Source organism: Heterodontus francisci, chromosome 29, assembly GCF_036365525.1.
Source record: "Heterodontus francisci isolate sHetFra1 chromosome 29, sHetFra1.hap1, whole genome shotgun sequence".
NCBI classification, from domain to species: domain Eukaryota; kingdom Metazoa; phylum Chordata; class Chondrichthyes; order Heterodontiformes; family Heterodontidae; genus Heterodontus; species Heterodontus francisci.
The window spans coordinates 19,685,086-19,705,993 of NC_090399.1; the positions used below are offsets into that span (position 1 = coordinate 19,685,086).

Consider the following 20,908-nt stretch of genomic DNA (forward strand, 5'->3'; position numbering starts at 1 on the left):
TTGAGTGGGCTGCCCAGATATTGTTAAAATGGAAACCACAGGCCAGAATTTTAGGTTTTTACAACAGATGCCAAATTCTCAATGCCCCACTTCTGCGCCTTAGTGAGGGTGATTTTTTTCTGGCCTGAACATTAGCAGGGCAGTGCTACACCACATCTGCAGGAGTGCTTGATGCTTGAAATGGAAACCCTATCAGGCCTCAGTACTAACAGGCCCACACCTCGATTAGCAGCAAGTTCACAACGAGAAAGAGCACTTGCAGACTGGGTTAAAGGAAAAGTCTGTCTCTAAAGCAGATTGTATGGAAACAGCACACCAGGGGCTATACGTTAGCTGTTCCAATCAGCATCAACACAGTGGCGCAGTGGTTAGCACCGCAGCCTCACAGCTCCAGGGACCCGGGTTCGATTCTGGGTACTGCCTGTGCGGAGTTTGCAAGTTCTCCCTGTGTCTGCGTGGGTTTTCGCCGGGTGCTCCGGTTTCCTCCCACATCCAAAGACTTGCAGGTGATAGGTAAATTGGCCATTATAAATTGCCCCTAGTGTAGGGAGGTGATAGGGAATATGGGATTACTGTAGGGTTAGTATAAGTGGGTGGTTGTTCCAAACAAAAATAAATTGAATATCTCGTTTAGTGGAGAGGAAACAGCCACAATAGATCTGCAAGACAATTCCATTTTGGGTTTAAGTTTACATGCTTTGGAATCCTTTGAGCTGAACTATGAATAGGGGCTTTTCAGGGCTGCCTTAGCAACCAGCTCAAAATGTTAAACAAACCCTTCTTAACGCAAACCAATTCTCTCCAAGATGCAATTCTTTCATGTTAAAAGGACTTACAAACATCACTTGTCTAAAACAGCAAGTCTACATCCTTTCATTCTCCATATTTTCAACACTCGAATGCATCTAAACACCATACAATCCCATGTTGGCACATCAATGCTGGGAAGAGGGCCACACCCAGAAGCAAATGGAAACTACTTCTCCCTCATCCTCTCTAGATTGGACAGTTTTCTCCATTTATGCTACTCCTTTCTCCCCAGTGAACATTTCCTCTCTCTTAACTGTTTGATAACAACACTGAATTTGTATTGCATGCTCCTCTCAAAATGGTCAGAAGTCTATTGCAATCTAAATTCTGCTTTTTGACCAACTACTGGCTGAACACAGGAACAAGAGGAGGCCACTCAAGCCTGTTCTACCATTCAACTAGATCATGGCTGATCTGTACCTTTACTTGCCTTGGTTCCATAACTGTTCATACCTTTGCCTAACAAAGATGAAGGGGGCTGGCACTTGCTCAACCATTCCCTAGCATGGAGTCATTGCCTTCAGAAAAGAGGGGAGAACTACAAAGATATAAATTATATATTTACACTTACTAAGTTATGAGAACGGGAGGATTTAATATCATGAAATTAGAGTTGAAAAACAACTGGTCAAATTAGCCCATTTCTAGAAATGAAAATAGAGAACAATTTTTTTTTTTACAGATTACTAAAATAGGAAAGATTACGCCCATTTGCTTACCAACTAACTATGTCGAGTTTCAGAGCGGCCATTTAATACAGCAACTCGAGCTGGGTAAGGCTCAATAAAGAATTCCTCGTTTCTGGTGATGAGCTTTATGGTCAGTCACCAGGCCTCCCAACTTATGCCGATATGCCACCGGTCTGAAATTTTCACTCTCTCTCTCTCCACAGATGCTGCCTGACCTGCTGACTACATTCCAGCATCTTCTGTTTCTATTCCCAATTTATAACGTGTCCATGAGGGTGTGTTACAACCGCTGCCAGTCAATGTTGCAGGGAAACCAAATCACCACTGTCTGGCAAGGCTGGCTACTGCCTGGGTCTGTGTCTGGAGAAAGGGGAAGCCTGCCAAAAGGAGATTGTATGGTGTGAAAGCTTGAAATTTCATGCCCTATGCTCCTGCTATGCTTGTCCAGAATGCCACAGTGATGCAAAGCAAAGACTAAAAAGAGACAGCTTCCTTATGGTCAGTTGACCTAGACTTTGCGGAGAAATCCCATTGAAAATTTGAAGGATTTTAACCGGAGCTTTCTGCAATTGCTCAATGGGCAAACTGACGTCAGCTTCGCTCAATTGGAAGCACACGTGCCTCAGATTCAGGTTATGGGTAAAAACCTAAGCTTTTGCTCCAGTGTAAGCTGAGGGAGTGCTGCATTGTCAGAAGCGCTGTCCTTTAGATTAGACTGGGGTCCCATTTCCCCTGGACATAAAAGGATCACATGGTGTTACTGCATGCAGTTCCAGTCACTAAACCACAACTGCCATCTTGTGATGGCACAGAGGCAGAACAAAGATGATTCTGTGTTCCTGGAGTTTAATTTATGAGAAGAGGTTCAGGAAGTCGGGATTGCTTTCTTTGGGATAGAGAAAAGTAAGTAAGTCATGCATTTGTATCACGCCTTTCATGACCTTGAGACGTCCCAATGTGCTTTACAACCAATTAAGTACTTTTTGAAGTGTAGTTACTGTGTAATGTAGGAAATTCAGTAGCCAATTTGTGCACAAGGTCCTACAAACAGCAATCTGTCTTAGTGATACAGGTTTGATGGATAATCATTGGACACTGGGGATAACTCCCTTGTTTTTCGTCAAAATAGTGGCATGGAATCTTTTACGTCCACCTGAGGGGGCAGACGGGACCTCGGTTTAACATTGCACCCAAAAGATGGCACCTCCGGCAGTGTAGCACTCTGTCAGTGCCGGCCTTGATTTTGAGGAATTCAATGAAGCTTTCAAGATCTCGGAGGGGAAACTGGCCAATCTGGTGAATGAACTACCAGGGAAGATAAGTTAAAAACTAGCAGTGCAAAGGGAAGCCAGGCATTACTTTGCCACCAAAACGGATAAAAAGGTAAGAGAAAATATTGGGGTAGGTCAGTAGCGGCAGTACACAAAGGCTCGAGAGAGAATTGGATGGGATTCTGGAGGGTTTGAGATACAAAGTGCGTTTCATCTGTCAAAATGGGATAGGCTTGTTGGACTTAAATGGCCCTTATACCTGTTCCTTAAAATAATGATGAATTACATTACTCCCCAACTTTCATTCCCTCAATCCTCGGTTAAAAGCTTTCTGAATCCAAAGAGTAGGCCAACAACAGGGATGCTGTCTCGACATAGCAGCAGCCTCCTAAATCTTGTAGTTCCTCTCAAGATGACAAAGCTTTTAGCCTTATCTTTCCCACGCTGGACTCATCCACAAAAGACCGCTTAACCACAAGATAACAAGCATGCTAGAATAGACTAGATATTGCTCCCTTGCACTATACTTCAGGCAGCTGGTTTTAACCTTTGCATCTTCACCCTTCTAAAAACCAACATGACAGCAACACAAAAAGGATAGAGTGCCCCCCCTGCTGGTCGACAGCATCGTCTTCCTCCTCAGTTCCGGGCTGCGGACACCGATCCTCACCAGAGATTTCCGCGTGCGGTCTGCACCCAGCCATCCACATCACTCTCGCCTGCTGCACTGGCCAAGATGTTCTGCTGCACTGGGAGATCAGAGGTTTTGTTGGGGGTGGGGAGGGTGGGGTGGGGGAAGGTGTGTGTGGAGGTGTGTTGCATCAGGAAAGATCTTCTGAGTGTGCGAACAGACTCAGCAAACTGTGGTCTGCCCCAACGACTATTAACTGCTGGGGCTGGGTGTGTGTGCGTGTGTGTGTTAGGTAGGGGATGGTGGGGAGAGTTAAGATACTCATTCCTTCTCCCTCCCCCACCCCTTGCTCTAGCAGCTAGCAACTTGATTTGTTTTTTTCTTTTTAAAAGAAAGTTTTTGCCCATTTTAATGTGCAAAAAACTGCAGTTTTCTCCTGTTCTTTTAAACAGACATTAAAAATGTCTAAAGCCAGGATCTGACGAACATCTGGTATTCCTTCAGACTTGCTACAGGGAAACTGCACTTTCTTGCTTGTAAAGGACAAGAGGCGATGGGTGGTGTTGATTTAGGTGAACAGAATGATCTCCGTCCTTATGTTGGGTCATTGCTGTTTCTCACTACATTCTCATGTATTTGGCCAGTTATGCTTCAAGTACTACAGCTACCTTGTGATGGGTAGGGAGAGAAACTGCTTCTATCTACATGTGACCCGAACGTTCATCGGAGGTGGTCTTCCCGCAATGTCTTCCGCATATCTCTGTTCCTCGCTCTGAGTGAAAACAAAGGACTCGCCGCCCTTAACCTGACTCAAGCTAACAGCGTTAAAGGGCGACTGCATTTTTCTTCTGTATTTACATTCGTCGGCCCACGACGGGGCTGGGGCTAAAAATTAGGCTGCGCTGGTACTGAGGTGCTGCCAGCTTTATGTGGCGGGAATTAAGGCCAAAAAGAAGGTAGAAGGATAATTACGTCTTGCATGAACTTGCGGCAGACGGGGCGGATCTCCTTGCTTAGTGTGGCACTGAACATCATGACCTGCTTCTCATGAGGGGTCATGCGAAAGATCTCCTGGACATCTCGACGCATGTCTGAAAGAAAGCAAGGGTGGGGTGGGCGGGGAGGGAAGGAGCGGAGAGAAAAATAATCAGCCATTTTGTAGATTCAAATATTCACCATCTTCAGCCTACACTGTACCAGTACGAATCTTCATTCATCAAATCAGCCAGCCATCCTGTGGTCTGAGAGAGAGACTGGCACATGGGATTAGAATAGGTGGATTATTTTTCAGCCAGCACAGACATGATGGGCTGAGTGGCCTCTTTCTGCCTTAAACTATGATTCTACGATTTACGTGGTATTATATAGTATCGACCACATGGAAACAGTTCATGCTCGGCACAAGCCACCTCTTACCCTACTTTATCTCACCCGACCACCATATCTTTCTATTCCTTTCTCCCTCATGTGCTTGTCTAGCTTTCCATTAAATGCTACTCATCTTAACTGCTCCCTGTGGTAGTAGTCCCACATTCTCACCACTCTCTGGGTACAGAAGTTTCTCCTGCATTCCCTATTGAATTTATTAGCGACTTTTTTATATTTATGGCCACTGGTTCTGGTGTTGCCCACAAATGGAAACATCTTCTCAACGTCTATCCCTTGCATAATCTTAAAGATGTCTATCAGGTCACTCCTCGGGTAAAAAGAAGCCCCAGCTGTTCATTCTTTCCTGATGAGTATGACCTCTCAGTTCTGGTATCATCGAGGAAACATTTTTCCACCTTCTCCGGATCCTCTATATCCTATTTATAACATGGGCATCAGAAATGTTCACAGTACTCCAAGTGTGGTCTAACCAAGGTTACATATCAGTTCAATGTAACTTCGCTGCTTTTCAAATCTCTCTCTCTAGAAATGAACCCCAGTGTTTTGTTTGCTTTTTTTGTGTATCTGTACCGCATACCCCTCTGTTCCTCCACCCCATTTAAACATAATTTCCAAAGATTGTGCGCCTTCCTTATTCTTTCTACAAAAACGTACGACCTCACACTTATAAATATTGAAGTTCATTTGCCAATTACATGCCCATTTGGTATAGTTATGCATTGTGGGCTCTTGCTCCCGATTCCCTGGGTTGAAACTACCCCCAAAGCCAATGACTGACAGCAGAGAGGGGTGACGTTCTTGGAGCTGGATTTGAACACTGTAGTGGAAGGAGTGTCAAACCCACTGAATTGCCCAATCTCGAGGGGATAGAGCAGCATTGGGCTTACTGCACTGGCCAGTCTAAAGCAGCGCGAAAATATTCAGTACTACGGATGTGCGGCTGCATTTCAAACTCTCTTTGTCTGACGCACACACAAAATTAAATGCATATACAAGTCTGATAGAAAGGCTCAGTGCGTTTGACTTGCTTAGTAGAAGCCCAATATTGTTTGCACAGACATTTACTACCAAACCGGCTGTGGCCAGGGGCTGAACACTCACCGAGCTGCTCGAGCATCTTGTCACACTCGTCCAGGATGAAATGCTTGATGTGTTTGAGGTTCAGAGACTTGTTGCGAGCCAGTGCCAGGATCCTGCCAGGAGTGCCCACCACAATGTGCGGGCAGTTCTTCTTCAACAACTCCTCGTCCTTCTTAATGGAGAGCCCACCGAAAAATACAGCGACCTACGACAGCCAAAAGATACACGCGAGTAGTACCCTCTGGTGAGGACAGCAGCTCCCACCTCCACTTTTAGTGAACGGAGTTAAAGGGGAGCTTCAAATGGATCACTCCCTCCTGCATCAGTGGGTAAATGGTCTCAAACTGAACCAGGTTGTCCAGTCTTCACTGTCCAGTGAGTGTGGGACCCTCCCACATACATACATGGGATTCTACATCCATCAAACATCAGGGTGGACAACTGATTGAGATCATCAATCAGCCCGACTGGATAGTGTATAGGCGAGTGGATTTTAAAATAAATTCTTGGCACGTGGTCGTCACTAGCAAGACCAACATTTATTTCCGATCTCTAGTTTAGTTTAAAGATACAGCACTGAAACAGGCCCTTCGGCCCACCGAGTCTGTGCCGACCATCAACCACCCATTTACACTAATCCTATATGAATCCCATATTCCTACCACATCCCCACCTGTCCCCATATTTTCCCTACCACCCACCTATACTAGGGGCAATTTATAATGGCCAATTTACCTACCAACCTGCAAGCCTTTTGGCTTGTGGGAGGAAACCGGAGCACCCGGAGAAAACCCACGCATACACAGGGAGAACTTGCAAACTCCGCACAGGCAGTACCCAGAATTGAACCTGGGTCGCTGGAGCTGTGAGGCTGCGGTGCTAACCACTGCGCCACTGTGCTTGAAAAGGTGGTGGTGACCCAGCGGCCATGAAGGAACAGCGATATATTTCCAATCTGGATGAGGTGTGGCTTGGAGGGAAACTTGCAGTTGGTGGTGTTCCCACACGTCTGCTGCCCTTGTCCTTCCAGGTGATAGAGGTGGTGGGTTTGCGAGGGGGCTGCCGAAGAAGCCTTGGCAAGTTGCTTTGAAATCAGGCAAGGACAGGTCAGGTAGGGCTTTGACATCCTCCATAGGGGAATATCTTGCCACCATTCACTGGCTGGACTCAAACATGGAATACAACTATTTGGGCAAGCAAATACCCCATTCACCAACCAGAAACGCAACTGGACCATCCACATAAATACTGTGGCTACAGAGGCTGGGAAATCTGCAGCAAGTAATTCACGTCCTGACTCCCCAAAGCCTTTCTAGCATCTACAAGGCACAAGTCAGGAATACTTTCCACTTGTCTGACTGAATGCAGCTCCAACAATACTCAAGAAGCTCAACACCATCCAGGACAAAGCAGCCCGCTTGATCAACACCCCATCCACCACCTTAAACATTTACTCCCTCCACCACCGGCACACAGTGGCAGCAGTGAGCACCATCTACAATTGCACTGCAGCAACTCACCAAGGCTCCTTGGACAGCACCTTTCAAATCTGCCACCAGTACCACCCAGAACAAGGAAAGCAAACGGATGGGACCACCACCACGTGCCAGTTCTCCTCCAAGTCACATACCATCCTGACTTGGAACTATGTCACCGTTCCTTCACTGTTACTGGGTCAAAAGTCTGGAATCCCTCCCTAACAGCACTGTGGGTGTACCTACACCACATGGACTGCAAAGGTTCAAGAAACCGACTCACCATCACCTTCTCAAAGGGCAAATAGGGATGGGCAATAAATGCTGGCCTTGCCAGTGATGCTCATATCCTGCGAATGAATAGATAAAAAAAACCAAAAAAAAAATCCATGCAACCATATCCCAAGTGAGAGTCAACGCCTTCAGGGCAAGGAGTGAGGTTGGGGGTGTAGAAGGCTAATGCCTTGGGGACACATTCAAATCCCACCTTGCCAGCTGGTGGAATTTAAATTCATTTTCTTAATAAATTCAATTGATTAATAAAAATCTGGAATTGAAAGCTAGTCTTAGTAATGGAGCCATGAAACTATCTTCGATTGTCATAAAAACCCATCTGATTCACTAATATCCTTAAGGGAAGGAAATCTACAATCCTTCTCTGGTCTGGCCTACATGTGACTCCAGACCCACAGCAATGTGGTTGACTCTTAATGGCTCTCTGAAATGGCCTAGGAAGCCACTCAGTTCAGGGGTAATTAAGGATGGGTAACAAATGGTGGCCTTGCCAGGGACGCCTAAGTTGTGTGCAAAAAATTGGAGGGAAAATATTAAATGTGAAGTATAAAGAAAACTACACACTTGGCCGTCATCTCTTACCTTCACGCTTGGCATGTACTTAGAAAACCTTTCGTATTCCTTGCTGATTTGGAATGCCAGTTCTCGAGTGTGGCACATCACCAGGACTGAAATCTAGCAACAAAAAAACAATGAACATTCCTACTGCACAACCATCAGACTTTATACAAACAGGGCACTTAACAAGGTGGGTGCTCTGCTGTATTACAACAGAGACATCCCAGCAGTGGATACAGGAGAACCGCAGGTAATTCAATTTATACCGTTGATGAGGCAACAGTGCTAACAGGCCAGGCCTAAGTGAAACACAGAACATTTACAGTGGAGAAAAGGATCAAAAGAAGCATCACTAAAACACCCAAGATACCAAAGGGTTAACTGAACCCTAAAAGTTTAGCATGATTGCAAACCCGATGAGATGCAGCCTCCAGGTCAGATGGAACTGTAGTACAAAGGACCGATACCACTCACAGATCAGGAACTGTAGTACAAGGGACTGATACTACTCTCAGATCAGGAATTGTAGTACAAGGGACAGATACCACACTCAGATCAGGAACTGTAGTACAAGGGACAGATACCACACTCAGATCAGGAACTGTAGTACAAGGGACAGATACCACACTCAGATCAGGAACTGTAGTACAAGGGACTGATACCACTCTCAGATCAGGAACTGTAGTACAAAGGACTGATACTACTCTCAGATCAGGAACTGTAGTACAAGGGACTGATACCACTCTCAGATCAGGAACTGTCGTACAAGGGACAGATACCACTCTCAGATCAGGAACTGTAGTACAAGGGACTGATACCACTCAGATCAGGAACTGTAGTACAAAGGACTGATACTACTCTCAGATCAGGAACTGTAGTACAAAGGACAGATACCACTCTCAGATCAGGAACTGTAGTACAAAGGACTGATACTACTCTCAGATCAGGAACTGTAGTACAAGGGACAGATACCACTCTCAGATCAGGAACTGTAGTACAAAGGACTGATACCACTCACAGATCAGGAACTGTAGTACAAAGGACTGATACTACTCTCAGATCAGGAACTGTAGTACAAGGGACAGATACCACTCTCAGATCAGGAACTGTAGAACAAGGGACAGATACCACTCTCACAGAATAGAAGAATTGTTACAGTGCAGGAGGTGTCCATTCAGCCCATTGTGTCTGCACCAGCTCTCCGAATGAGCAATTTACTTAGTGCCATTACCCAGTCTTCTCCCCCAACCCTGCACATTCTTCCTTTTCACGTAACAGTATAATTCCCTTTTGAATGCTTCAATTGAACCTGCGTCCGTCACATTCTCATGCAGTGTTCTCCAGACCTTAACCACTCTCTGCATGAAAAAGCTTTTCCTCGTGCCACTTTTGCTTCTTTTACCTATTACTTTAAATTTTGTTCTCGATTCTCACGAGTGGGAACAGTTTCTCTCTAGCTACTCTGTCCAGACCCCTCATGATTTTGAATCACCTCTCAGTGTTCTCTCCTCCAAGGAAAACAGTTCTAACTTCTCCAATCTATCTTCATAACTGAAGTTTTTCATCCCTGGAACCATTCTCGAGAATCTTTTCTGCACCCTCTCCAATGCCCTCACGTCTTTCTTAAAGTGCGCGTCCCCCAGAACTGGATGCATTACTCCAGCTTCGGCCGAACAATATACAAATACAAATTCAACAAAACTTCATTGCTCTTGGACTCTATTAATAAACCCACGATACTATATGCTTTATTAACCCCACACTCGACCTTATGCTTATGCACATTTACACCCAGGTCCCTCTGCTCCTGCCTCCCCTTTAGAATTGTACCCTTTATTTTATATTGTCTCTCCATGTTCTTCCTACCAAAATGAATCACTTCACATTTCTCTGCATTGAACTTCATCTGCCACCTGTCTGCTCATTCCACCAACTTGTTCATGTCCTTTTGAAGTTCTACACTATCCTCCTCACAGATCACAATGCTTCCAAATTTCGTATCATCTGCAAACTTTGAAATTGTGCCCTGAACATCAAGGTCTAGGTCATTAATATACATCAGGAAAAGCAAGGGTCCCAACACTGATCCCTGAGGAACTCCACTACAAACCTTCCTCCAACCCAAAAAACATCCATTCACCACTACTCTTTGTTGCCTCTCAGCCAATTCCGTATCCATGCTGCTACAGTCCCTTTTACTCCACGAGCTATAACTTTGCTCACAGGTCTGTTGTGTGGCACTGTATCAAAAATCTTTTGAAAGCCCATGTACACCACATCAACTGCATTGCCATCATCAAACCTCTCTGTCACTTCCTCAAAAAACTCCAGCAAGTTAGCTGGCTTCCTTTAATTAACCTGCACGTGTCCAAGTGAAATCTCAGATCAGGAACTGCAGCACAAGGGACCGATACCACTCCCACATTACGAACTTCTAAATAACTCCAGCCTTAACCTCAAACAAGAGCCAAGTACTGCGGATGAAGGAAATCCAAAATGAAAACAGATAGTGCTGGAAACGCTCAGCAAGTCTGGCAGCATCTGTACAGAGAGAAACAGAGTTAACGTCAGGCGTATGACCCTTTGTCAGAACCTCTGCTTAAGCATTCACTCCACTCAGCACCGACACAACAAGGCTGCAGACTGCATTGTCTACAAGATGCACTGAGTTCTGACGAAGGGTCATCGACCCGAAATGTTAACTCCTGTTCCTCTCTCCATACATAATGCCCGACCCGCGGAGAATTTACACCATTTTCTGTTTTTATTGTAATTACTGTTTGTTGACTTCACATGAACACAAGAAATAGAAGCAGAAATATGCCCTACACCTACTGCCAGAAAAGTGGGGCACAATTAGCGACAACATGGAACTCACTTGTCCGGTAACAGGTTCAAGTTGTTGGAGAGTAGCCAAGACGAACACCGCTGTTTTTCCCATGCCAGATTTGGCCTGACACAGGACATCCATGCCCAGAATTGCTTGGGGAATGCACTCATGTTGCACTGCAAGGGAACAGAAGCAACAATTAACAGAAATAAACAGACATCAATTAAAAGAACCTACAATCAGAAAATAGGAGAAGTGCAGTGCTGGAAATCTGAAGCAAAAGCAAAAAATTCTGGCAACGCACAAGTTAGTCAACCGGCCTGAAAATAAAAAGTAGGCTAATGGTTCAGGTGAGATGCTTCATCAGAATCCAAAACTATTTGCCAACAGGACCGTGAAACAATAAGTCCCTTCTTGTCAGCCCTGAGAATTTGCTGGATAATTTCCAGGATTTTCTATTTTTATTTCAGAGAAGCAGGTGCTTTAAGCCAGATCAAAACTATAAACGTCAAAGCTTGGAACACTCTCAAGCTCCTGGTCATAACAGCAAGTCCCAGGCTGTTACAATGTGTTTACTTCTCTCGCTATAGATGGCTGTTACATACATGATAGCACATAGATAGGCGAGTGCTACAAGACAGCAAGTAATTTAAAGACCATCACAATTGGCACTTATACAGCAGCTCCACGTAAGAAAGGATACCAAAGTGCTTCGTCGAGGTGAAGGTAACCACGACACTTTCGTGCTGGGATATCCGATGTTGGTTGAAGGCAAGATCACAGCAGTGGACCTTAAGCGTGCTTAAGAGCTGGAGAGAGGGTGCAAGGTGGTGACGTTTAGTGGAGAGAATTCCAATCATGGGACCGAGACAGCTTACAAGTCTGCCAGTGACACTTTTTTAATGATTCATGGGGTGCCGGCATCGCTGGCAAGTAATTGCCCAACCCTAATTGCCTTTGAGAGGGTGGTGGTGAGTCGCCTTCTTGGACTACTGTCGTCCATGTGGTGTAAATACACCCACAGTGCTGTTAGGGAGGGAGCTCCAGCATTTTAACTCAGCGACAATGAAGGAATGCTTGATGCATGTCCGAATCATGATGGTGTGCGACGTGGAGGGGAACTTGCAGGTGGTGGCGTTCCCATGAATATGCTGCCCTTGTTCTTCTACGTGGTAGAGATCGTGGGTTTGGGAGGCGCTGTTGAAGGAGCTTGTAGACCAACTGGGGGCGGGGATGCAAAGGAGGCCAAAGTTGGAGGATGGATGGCATACATAGGAATTAGATTCCAGGGATGAGGAACTTTAGTTACCTGGATAGGTTGCAGAAGCTGGGGTTGTTCTCCTTAGAGAAGGTTGAGAGGAGATTTGATATGAAGTGTTCCAAATCACGAGGGGCCTGGACAGAGTAAAGAGAGAGAAACTGTTCCCATTGGTGGAAGGGTTGAGAACCAGACGACACCAATTTAAGGAGATTGGCAAAAGAATCAAAGGCGACATGAAGAAAAACATTTTTATGCACTGAGTGGTTAGGATCTGGAATGCACTGCCTGAAAGGCTGGAGGTAGATTGAATCGTGGATTTCAAAAGGGAATTGGATAAGTACTTGAAGGGAGAAAAATTGCAGGGATTCAGGGAAAGGACAGGGAAGTGGGACTAGCTAAATTGCTCTTGCAGACAGCCGGCATAGACTCAACGGGCCGAATGTCCCTTTCAGCGCGGTCATGATTCAAAATTGATGCTTGTGATGAAGGGGTTGGCCTATGAGGAGCGATTGGGTAGAAAGGGTCTGTATTCTCTGGAGTTTAGAAGAATGAGAAGTGTTTTCATTGAAATGTATAAAATTCTTATAGGACTTGAGAGGTAGCTTCCCCTGGCTGGAGAGTGTCCAACTAGGTGTCACAATCTCAGGATAAGGGGACAGCCATTTAGGACTGAGATGAGGAGAAATTTATTCACTCAGAGGATTGTGTATCTTTCGAATACTCTAGTCATTGAGTATCTTCAACGTAGAGATCGATAGATTTCTGGACATTAAGGGAATCAAGGGGTAAGGGGATAAGGCAGGAAAATGGAGCTGAGGCAGAAGATCAGTCATAATTGCAGAGTTGGCTCGAGGGGCTACTTCTGCTCCAGTTTCTTACACTGACTTTTGCAAAGAGGTTGCAAAGGTAGGAAAGGGCAAGGGCATGGTAGGACATGTAGATGAGGTCAAAGATTTTGAAACTGAGGTGTTCAGGATAGGTAAGCCAGTGATATCTGGTGAGGGCAGACAGGATTGTGGAATGGGTCTCATGTGTGGGCTACACTAGACAGCAGAAGTTTGTACCACTTCCAAACTGAGAGTGGCAGAATTCAGGGTCCATCTGGTGAAGAAAGTGTTGGGTGGTAATTGGAAAGGTCAAAGGAATTAACCATGTTTCATTAAAGGAGCAGCCTGAGCCAGAACAGGGGAGAAACTACCAAAAATGTGAGCGAGCAATGTTTTTTTTTTATTCTTTCATGGGATGTGGGCATTGCAGGCCAGGCCAGCATTTATTGCCCATCCCTAATTGCCCTTGAATTGAGTGGCTTGCTAGGCCATTTCAAGGGCATGTAAGAGTCAACCACATTGCTCTGGATCTGGAGTCACATGTAGGCCAGACCAGGTAAGGACAGAAGATTTCCTTCCCTAAAGGACATTAGTGAACCAGACGGGTTTTTACAACAATTGACAATGGCTTCATGGTCATCATTAGACTAGCTTTTAAATTCCAGATTTATTAATTGAATTCAAATTCCACCTTCTGCTGTGGTGGGATTCGAACCCATGTCCCCAGAGAAATACCCTGGGTCTCTAGGTTACTAGTCCAGTGATAATAGCACTAGGCCACCACCTCCCGCTATGTGCAAAAGAGGGGGCGTTGTGTCGAGAGAGGACCAAGGAGGCAGAATGTGGATCTAATGAAGATGCGCACAGTGAAAGCAGGGGAGGAATGGAAAAGTATGGGAGGGAAGAGTCCTGTTCAGAAAGGAGGAGCCTCAGCATAGGTCTTTTCCTTTGAAATGCAAACAATCCATGCGCTCCTCATGTTTGGTATTGGGGTGGAAAGATGGGAGGCTGAAGGAGACAGTACATCATCCAGGAAAGGTTTTTGGGGGTTATCCTTCCCTTCCATGATAATCCCGAAGGACTGGGAGAATTTGGACAGGGAGCATGAGGCATGACATCGCTTTAGAAGATCTAGCAATCACCAACTAGGCCAACTGTGTTCAAAGTATGACTCAGTCTTATAGACACGAAAATGGGAATTAGATTGCAGGCTGTGAGCTTAAAAACTGAGATTCTCAATTATGTACACTCCCATGAAGAGCTCAGCCAGTATGTGCACTGAACAGTGCGAGGCTAAAGCCTGAAGATTCCTGCAAGTACAAAGTTAATTGAGCTTGGGTGCGTGCTACAATTGGGTTTAGTTTGGAAGGTTGAGGGGGGAGACCTAATAAAGGTATTCAGAATTATGAGGGGTTTTGATTGTTCCTCCCTGCTTGCTCTATTTCTTCTGGAAAGTGGGTCAGTAACCTGAAGCCACAGATTTCCAATATTTTGCAAAAGAACAAGGGGAAATGAGAAGTTACTTCTTCTGGAACACATCACCTGAAAGGGCGGTGAAATCAGATTCTATTGGAATTCAAAAGGCAAATTGACAGGTACTTGCAGGGTTATAAAGGAAAAAAGCTGTGGCGTGGGACTAAATTGGACAACTCCTCCAAAGAGCCAGCACAGGCACGATAGGCCGAATGTCCTCTTCCTGTGCTATCAGATTCTACATTTCCAGTGCCCCAAGATAGGGAGAACGGGAAACAAATTAGCTGCTGATCCCGATCTCAATCCAGAGATTTCTGCAGCAAAACTGAGTAGACAAGAACAGGATCAGCTATTATATCCCTCCACTCCCCTCGCCCACAATCAAATACCCTGCCAACACTCAGTGGGCTCTATCACAATGCATGAAGGTACTAAAGGATGGGCTGTAGCCATGAAATGCCTTGAGCCATTTATCCATAGTAAAGGCGCTTTACAAATGCAAGCTGCTGTCACTGTTTTGGGAACGGAACAGCTCAGGATAGGAAGAAAGCAGAGAAAATGGGAGAGAAAAAAATAGAGGAGATTGAAACTTCCTACACAATCTGTGCTGGAGTTAGTGGTTTGGGGAAGTGAGCTACAAAAACATTGTTCACCTCAGAAATTCGGAAGGCACTGATAAAGCTACCGGAGCTTTCGCTCGCGTCACTGTCTTGTAGCTCACTCCGACCCGGGCGGCCCCCATTACGGTTCGTTGCAACAAATACTGCCTCAGAGCTCAGATACCTTCAGAGGGGTGCTCAAAGCCGCAGTCAACAATGGCGCGCAGTAACTCCGGTTTCAACAGGAAGTCTCGGAACCCAGAGCTGTGGATGGACACGTAGGAGCCCTTCACATCCTTCTTAAGGGGCACCTCCGAGGCATCACCAGCTGCCTGGTTCTCAACCTCATCATCCTCGTAATCCAAGAGCTCATTGTCTACGTCATTTTCTGCCATTCTGTGCTGTTAAATGTAGCTGGGTTTTGCTAAAACAAGGAGAGAGAAATGTTACGTCAATTTGCTTTGTTGAATGATCATTTTCTTTAATTCACTGACTGGAGATCTGAATTCGTATTTTTTAAGACATTTTTAAAAAGACAAGCTGCCAACAAAGTCATCCTTTCAGTTTAAGATAATCGCCTAGTTTGCAAAAGTGTATCCTACACTACAATGCTTGTGAGGAGATACGAAATGTCTAATTTCCCAGCAAGAACCAAGACCCAGGAAGTTTAAAGGAACTACCTGTTCTCTCAGCAATCAGAGAAATACTGCTAACTATGTTTGAATTACTGAGTGACTGTCATTTGACAAGCCCCTCCCCATCTGTGGTTTTAAGTTTTTTTTTTCTCTGCAGCAGAGGAGACATGCACAGACCCTAAGTGGGGGTCCCTTTCTCTCTCTCCATTCCAGCTTGAAAGCTTTCAAATCCTGCTGTTGGCTGACCACCATTGTATACTCCGGCTACAACCAGAAACACCACTGGAGGAAATCATCTGCAGTGCTATCTCCAAGAGACTCACCGAATCAGTCATCTACCTCTTCAAACTAAAAACCTCAGGACCACTGAATTCAGCCAGAAGCCAGCTGAATCACCAAATCCACAGACTGCATACCGTTCTTTTAAATGGATCCTAACTCAACCAATCTACCTTTCCCCACTCAGTAATCTATTTGCGTGTGTAAACCACTTTTGTGTGTGTGTGAGAGTGGAAGTTGGCATGTTGTTTATTATTTTATTAGTGTGGTTTAGGGAATATAAAGTTAACCTCTTTCTTTGTTAACTCAAGCAATTAAGTAATCAAACACCTACTGAATTGGCCAGTACATCCACTTTAAGAAAGAAGTAAACTTCTTGTGGTCAAACAAGGAGAGGGAACAGAGGGAAGCCCTTCCAGCCCTCCTCACTTGACCATAACAGAAAGAACACGACAGTTTAATTTCGAGTTTAAGCTCTTGTAAGCTAGAGACTGCTGAGCTTCCGTACAAAGATTAAGTTTTATTAAAGCTAACATTAACTAAGCAGTAACTTTAATAAAGTATTGATATGATATTATGAAATTAGACAACCCGGCTATCCTGGATCAGACCCAGACTTCCAGCAATAAAGTGGGTGATCCAGACTCAGAGCTCTTAAAAATCTCTTGACACTTGCCTTATACCCCACATGTCAGGGTCAATCACGTACACTCTGGCCTAGTCCACACCAGTGACCTGTTGTTCCAACCTGTTATCTGCATATGTCTTGTCCTGGCAGTGGCAAGCTCAGCTTGTTCCCATAGAAACCTGCGAAGCTGCTCAGCTGGCACGTCAAGAGGACAAGCAACACATGGCAACTTGCCAAAAACAGGCAAAGCCTGATGGGGAAATGGCCAACAATCAGATTCATTCAATCAGTAATATTCAAAAAAGAATTCACTAACTACCTGAAATAAAAGCATTTACAGAGCTATGGGGAAACAGCAAGGTGAGGCAATGGGAGTACACAGCACCCAATGTACTTCATTGCTTGTGGGATCAGCAAACCGCGAGTTAAAAGAGCTTTCAGGTCTGCTGAACAGGGATGCTTTGTGAAGCAGGCCTAAGGAAAGATTGAGCTGCTGAAGAAATGGGAAGGTCACTCATCCATCTCTTCAGGGTCTGGGACATGTTGGTTTGGTCACTACTTATAATAATGCAATTAAAGAACTTAAATGGACTGTGCAACAAAATCATTCGGAGAGATTGAGATGAACATAAGTGTATCTGCTTGGCTCCATGTTATTCGAAAGTCCCATTTGTGTTCTTTTGTAATTTAGTGTTAGGATGCATGGAATGTAGAGAACAAATGTAGAATTGGCATAAAAGCAAAACACTGCAGATGCTGGAAATCTGAAATAAAAACAGAAAATGCTCAGCAAGTCTCGCAGCATCTGTGGAGAGAAAAACAGAGTTAACCTTTCAGCTCGATGACCTTTCATCGGAACGGTATAAATGTTTTGAGTAAACTACTGTTTGCTATAGTCACCCTGGAATTGTGAAGTGTGGTACCTGAGTTTTACAGTGAATCGCGACCTCAATAATAAAGAATCATATAATCAAATGAAATCGTATTGTTGATTTGACTGAGTACTCATGTTGGATTATGTAACATGAGCTCATTAAAGAAAAGATCTTTTTCTGCAGTTGTTCCAACTGATGTGTGTTTAAAGTAAAGGAAGAAAACAGAACAGGAAAGCAGACCAATACAGGGGAGTGGGATTAACTGGACAGTTCTTTCAAAGAGTCAGCACAGGCATGATGGACCAAATGGCCTCCTTCTGTGCTTTGTCATTCTATTCTGATAACAACCTCTGCCTTTCTCTGGCAATTTTCATCCTGCCTCTCCCTGTGAAGCATTTGCCTCTTGCTAAGATAAAAGGCAGTCAACCCACCCTGAACAGCAACCAAGTGCTAGTCTAGGGTGCTGGCAGGCTGTTTGATAGTGGAAGGCCTCACCCCCAAGTCCCAACCTGCCCTCAACAGACATCAACATACTTAAAAGGTTCTTAGCAGGCTTCGGGTGGTGGTGGTGGTGGTGGTAGGGTTGTGGTATAACTGGATAGTAATGAGGCATGGCTACATTGGCTTATCTTGCCTCTCTCTAGCTCAAGAGCAGAGGCTGCTTGTGGCACCCTTTATAGTTTCATGAGATGTTTAAAATGACAAAAAGCATTTGTTAGGGTAAACGCAGAGCAAAAACTTCCACTGGTGGGTGAATCAACCAAGACGGGGAGCATAATTTAATAGGCATTTAGGAAGGAAAGCAGCACTTTTTCTTCACAAAAAGGTAGTGGAAATCTGTCCTCAACTCCTGCAAAAGGTTATGGATCAATTCAAATACTCCAGATTTGAGACTGACAAATTGTAATCAGGTTAAAGACATCAAGGCAAATAAATGGATTTGAGGGGACATTTCAGCCATGGACGTAACTCAACGGCAGAACGGACAGGAAATAAAGAATGGCCTTCCACTCCTATTCCTAATGGGGTACAAATAGTGCAACGGTTATGGTGTTGGAAGAGCAAGAGAATGGTCAATGAAAAAGGCTTCAAAGCACTGCAAAAATACGGAGCGGGGTGGGGGAAAGGGGGTCAGCGTTCCCTCATTTGGAGGGGGGGGGTTGCTCAGTGATCATTCCCTCTCGGGGGGGGGGGGGGGGGGGGGGGCTGGTGGAGGAGACAGTGTTCCCTGATTGGTGGTGGTGGTTGGGGGGGTCAGTGTTCCCTGATGGAAGGGGTGGCAGGGGAGGGGGTCAGTGTTCCCTGATTTGGGGGGGGGGAGCAGCATTCCCATGGGGGGGGCAGAAACGCAGGGCAGTGTTGCCTCCCGGAATTGGGAGGGAATTTCCTCCTGGGGGGAAATGGAGCAACATTCCCCACTGGGGGGGGGGGGGGGAAAAGAGAGGAGATGGAGCAGCATTCTCTACCAGGGGAGGGGGAGATGGAGCAGCATTCACTCCCGGGGGGTGGGAGGAGAGAAGGAGCAGCATTCCCTCCAGGGGGAGATGGAGCAGCATTCTCTACCAGGGGAGGGGGAGATGGAGCAGCATTCCCTCCTGGGGGGGGGGGGGGAGGGAAAGAGATGGAGCAGCATTCTCTACCAGGGGAGGGGGAGATGGAGCAGCATTCCCTCCTGGGGGGGGGGGGGGGAGGGAAAGAGATGGAGCAGCATTCTCTACCGGGGGAGGGGGAGATGGAGCAGCATTCCCTACTGCAGGGGGGGGGGGGGGGGGAGAAAGAGAGAGGAGATGGAGCAGCATTCTCTACTGGGGGGGGGGGGGGGAGATGGAGCAACATTCCCTCCCGGGGAGGGGGATATGGAGCAACATTCCTCCCGGGGAGGGGGATATGGAGCAGTATTTATTCCCTCCCGGGGGAGATGGAGCAGTATTTATTCCCTCCCCCCACCACCACACATCACAGAAGCCGCTGCTGCAAACACCGTTCACATCGCCTCACACATTTTTAACCGCCACAGCAGTAACCTTAACGAGTTTGTTTTTTGGCTGTTAACCTACCTGAAGGAACAGAAATTTGGAGACAGATGATGGTCAATGAATCTCTCTTCACTCCGCTTTCACCCACTCCATTCACCTCCTCCTCAAGACCCCAACACTCAGGCTGCCACCCGAGTGCCGGTCTGCTCATGACCCCTTCCCCCCGACAACCCGGGATCTAGAAACAGAGATTCATTTTAAACTATTTTCATGATTTAAACGTCAGCTTATTTTTTTGCTGTTGCAAGGAAATGTCATTCCCAATCCCCTGGCCCGTTTTCCCACCTGTTGCCTCGGCAATTGAAGGCATCTCGTCGGACAGCTCAATTAGGGTTTTTCCTTTGGTGCCACAGGGATTTCGCGGAGATTCCGGCACTGCGCATGCGTCTCCGTGAATAGCCGCTCGCCACCGCGCATGCGTCTCCGTGAATAGCCGCTCGCCACCGCGCATGCGTCTCCGGGAAAAGCCGCTCGCCCCCGCGCATGCGTCCCGCGGAGGCGCTACTGCGCGTGCGTCTGTGGGCAAAGTGGAATTCCATTTTCTTCCCCATAGCTGTTAAGTGGGATAAACTTTTCAGGCTCTTTGTTGTTGTGGGATGATTTGAAATGGGATGTTTGCCTTCCTTAAAGGTGGCATGGGACTGAAAACAACGTGTTGAGGGGAGGTCATCATCTTGAGTTATATATAGGTCAAGAACAGTAAGCCAGGGAAGTAGGAGCAGAGGGACCTGAAATCAGTGCAAGGTAAATTTAAGGAGTTTCCTGCTCAAAATTGGTAATGAAGGTTTGAAAAAATCGACCAGACAGGGTTACACGGACATCACAACAACAACACAACTTGCATTTAAGTAGTTGTCCAAAGCTTCACCAAGGTGTAATCGCACCAAGGTGGATGGTGAATCAAAGAATGTGGTATTTGTTAGAAAGGGGGAGGGGGAGGGTCAAAAGCTTGGTTAAAGAGGTTGGCTTTAAGGAAGGTTATCAAGGAGGGGAGAGAGAGGTGCAGTGGTTGAGGGAGGGAATTCCAGGCCTCGGCTGCTGAAGATATGGCCATCAGTAGTTGGGGCTAAAGGAGTGGAGGTGCACAAGCAGCCAGAGTCCAAGGAATGGAGAGGCTTTACGGCTGGATTTAAACACAAGGCTAAGAGACAGCAGAAAAGTGGCGAATGGATGGTTATCAGATTGGAGATAAGTAGATTGTGCTGTTTCCCCAGAGGTCAGTATTAGGACCATTGCTCCTTTAGGTACACGTTAATGACCTGGACTTG

The 20,908-nt window shown here is 45.9% G+C and overlaps 1 protein-coding gene across 2 annotated transcripts in view; it reads right to left on the reverse strand.

Moving 5' to 3' along the window:
- LOC137346174 (spliceosome RNA helicase DDX39B) overlaps positions 1–20,012 on the reverse strand; it is a 36,078-nt gene extending 16,066 nt beyond the window's left edge. Inside the window, exons 1-7 of one of the 2 annotated variants that reach the window (XM_068009555.1) lie at positions 19,926–20,012; positions 19,662–19,818; positions 15,372–15,611; positions 11,076–11,203; positions 8,222–8,314; positions 5,892–6,075; positions 4,374–4,492 (exon numbers count right to left, since the gene is read on the reverse strand). In XM_068009555.1, coding sequence (XP_067865656.1) covers positions 4,374–4,492; positions 5,892–6,075; positions 8,222–8,314; positions 11,076–11,203; positions 15,372–15,582 — 735 coding nt within the window. In that variant the 5' untranslated portion in view covers positions 15,583–15,611; positions 19,662–19,818; positions 19,926–20,012. Of the gene's footprint in view, positions 1–4,373; positions 4,493–5,891; positions 6,076–8,221; positions 8,315–11,075; positions 11,204–15,241; positions 15,612–19,661; positions 19,819–19,925 lie in introns of those variants that run through there. The other variant, XM_068009556.1, reaches the window with a different exon arrangement.
- Positions 20,013–20,908: the final 896 nt, after the last annotated feature.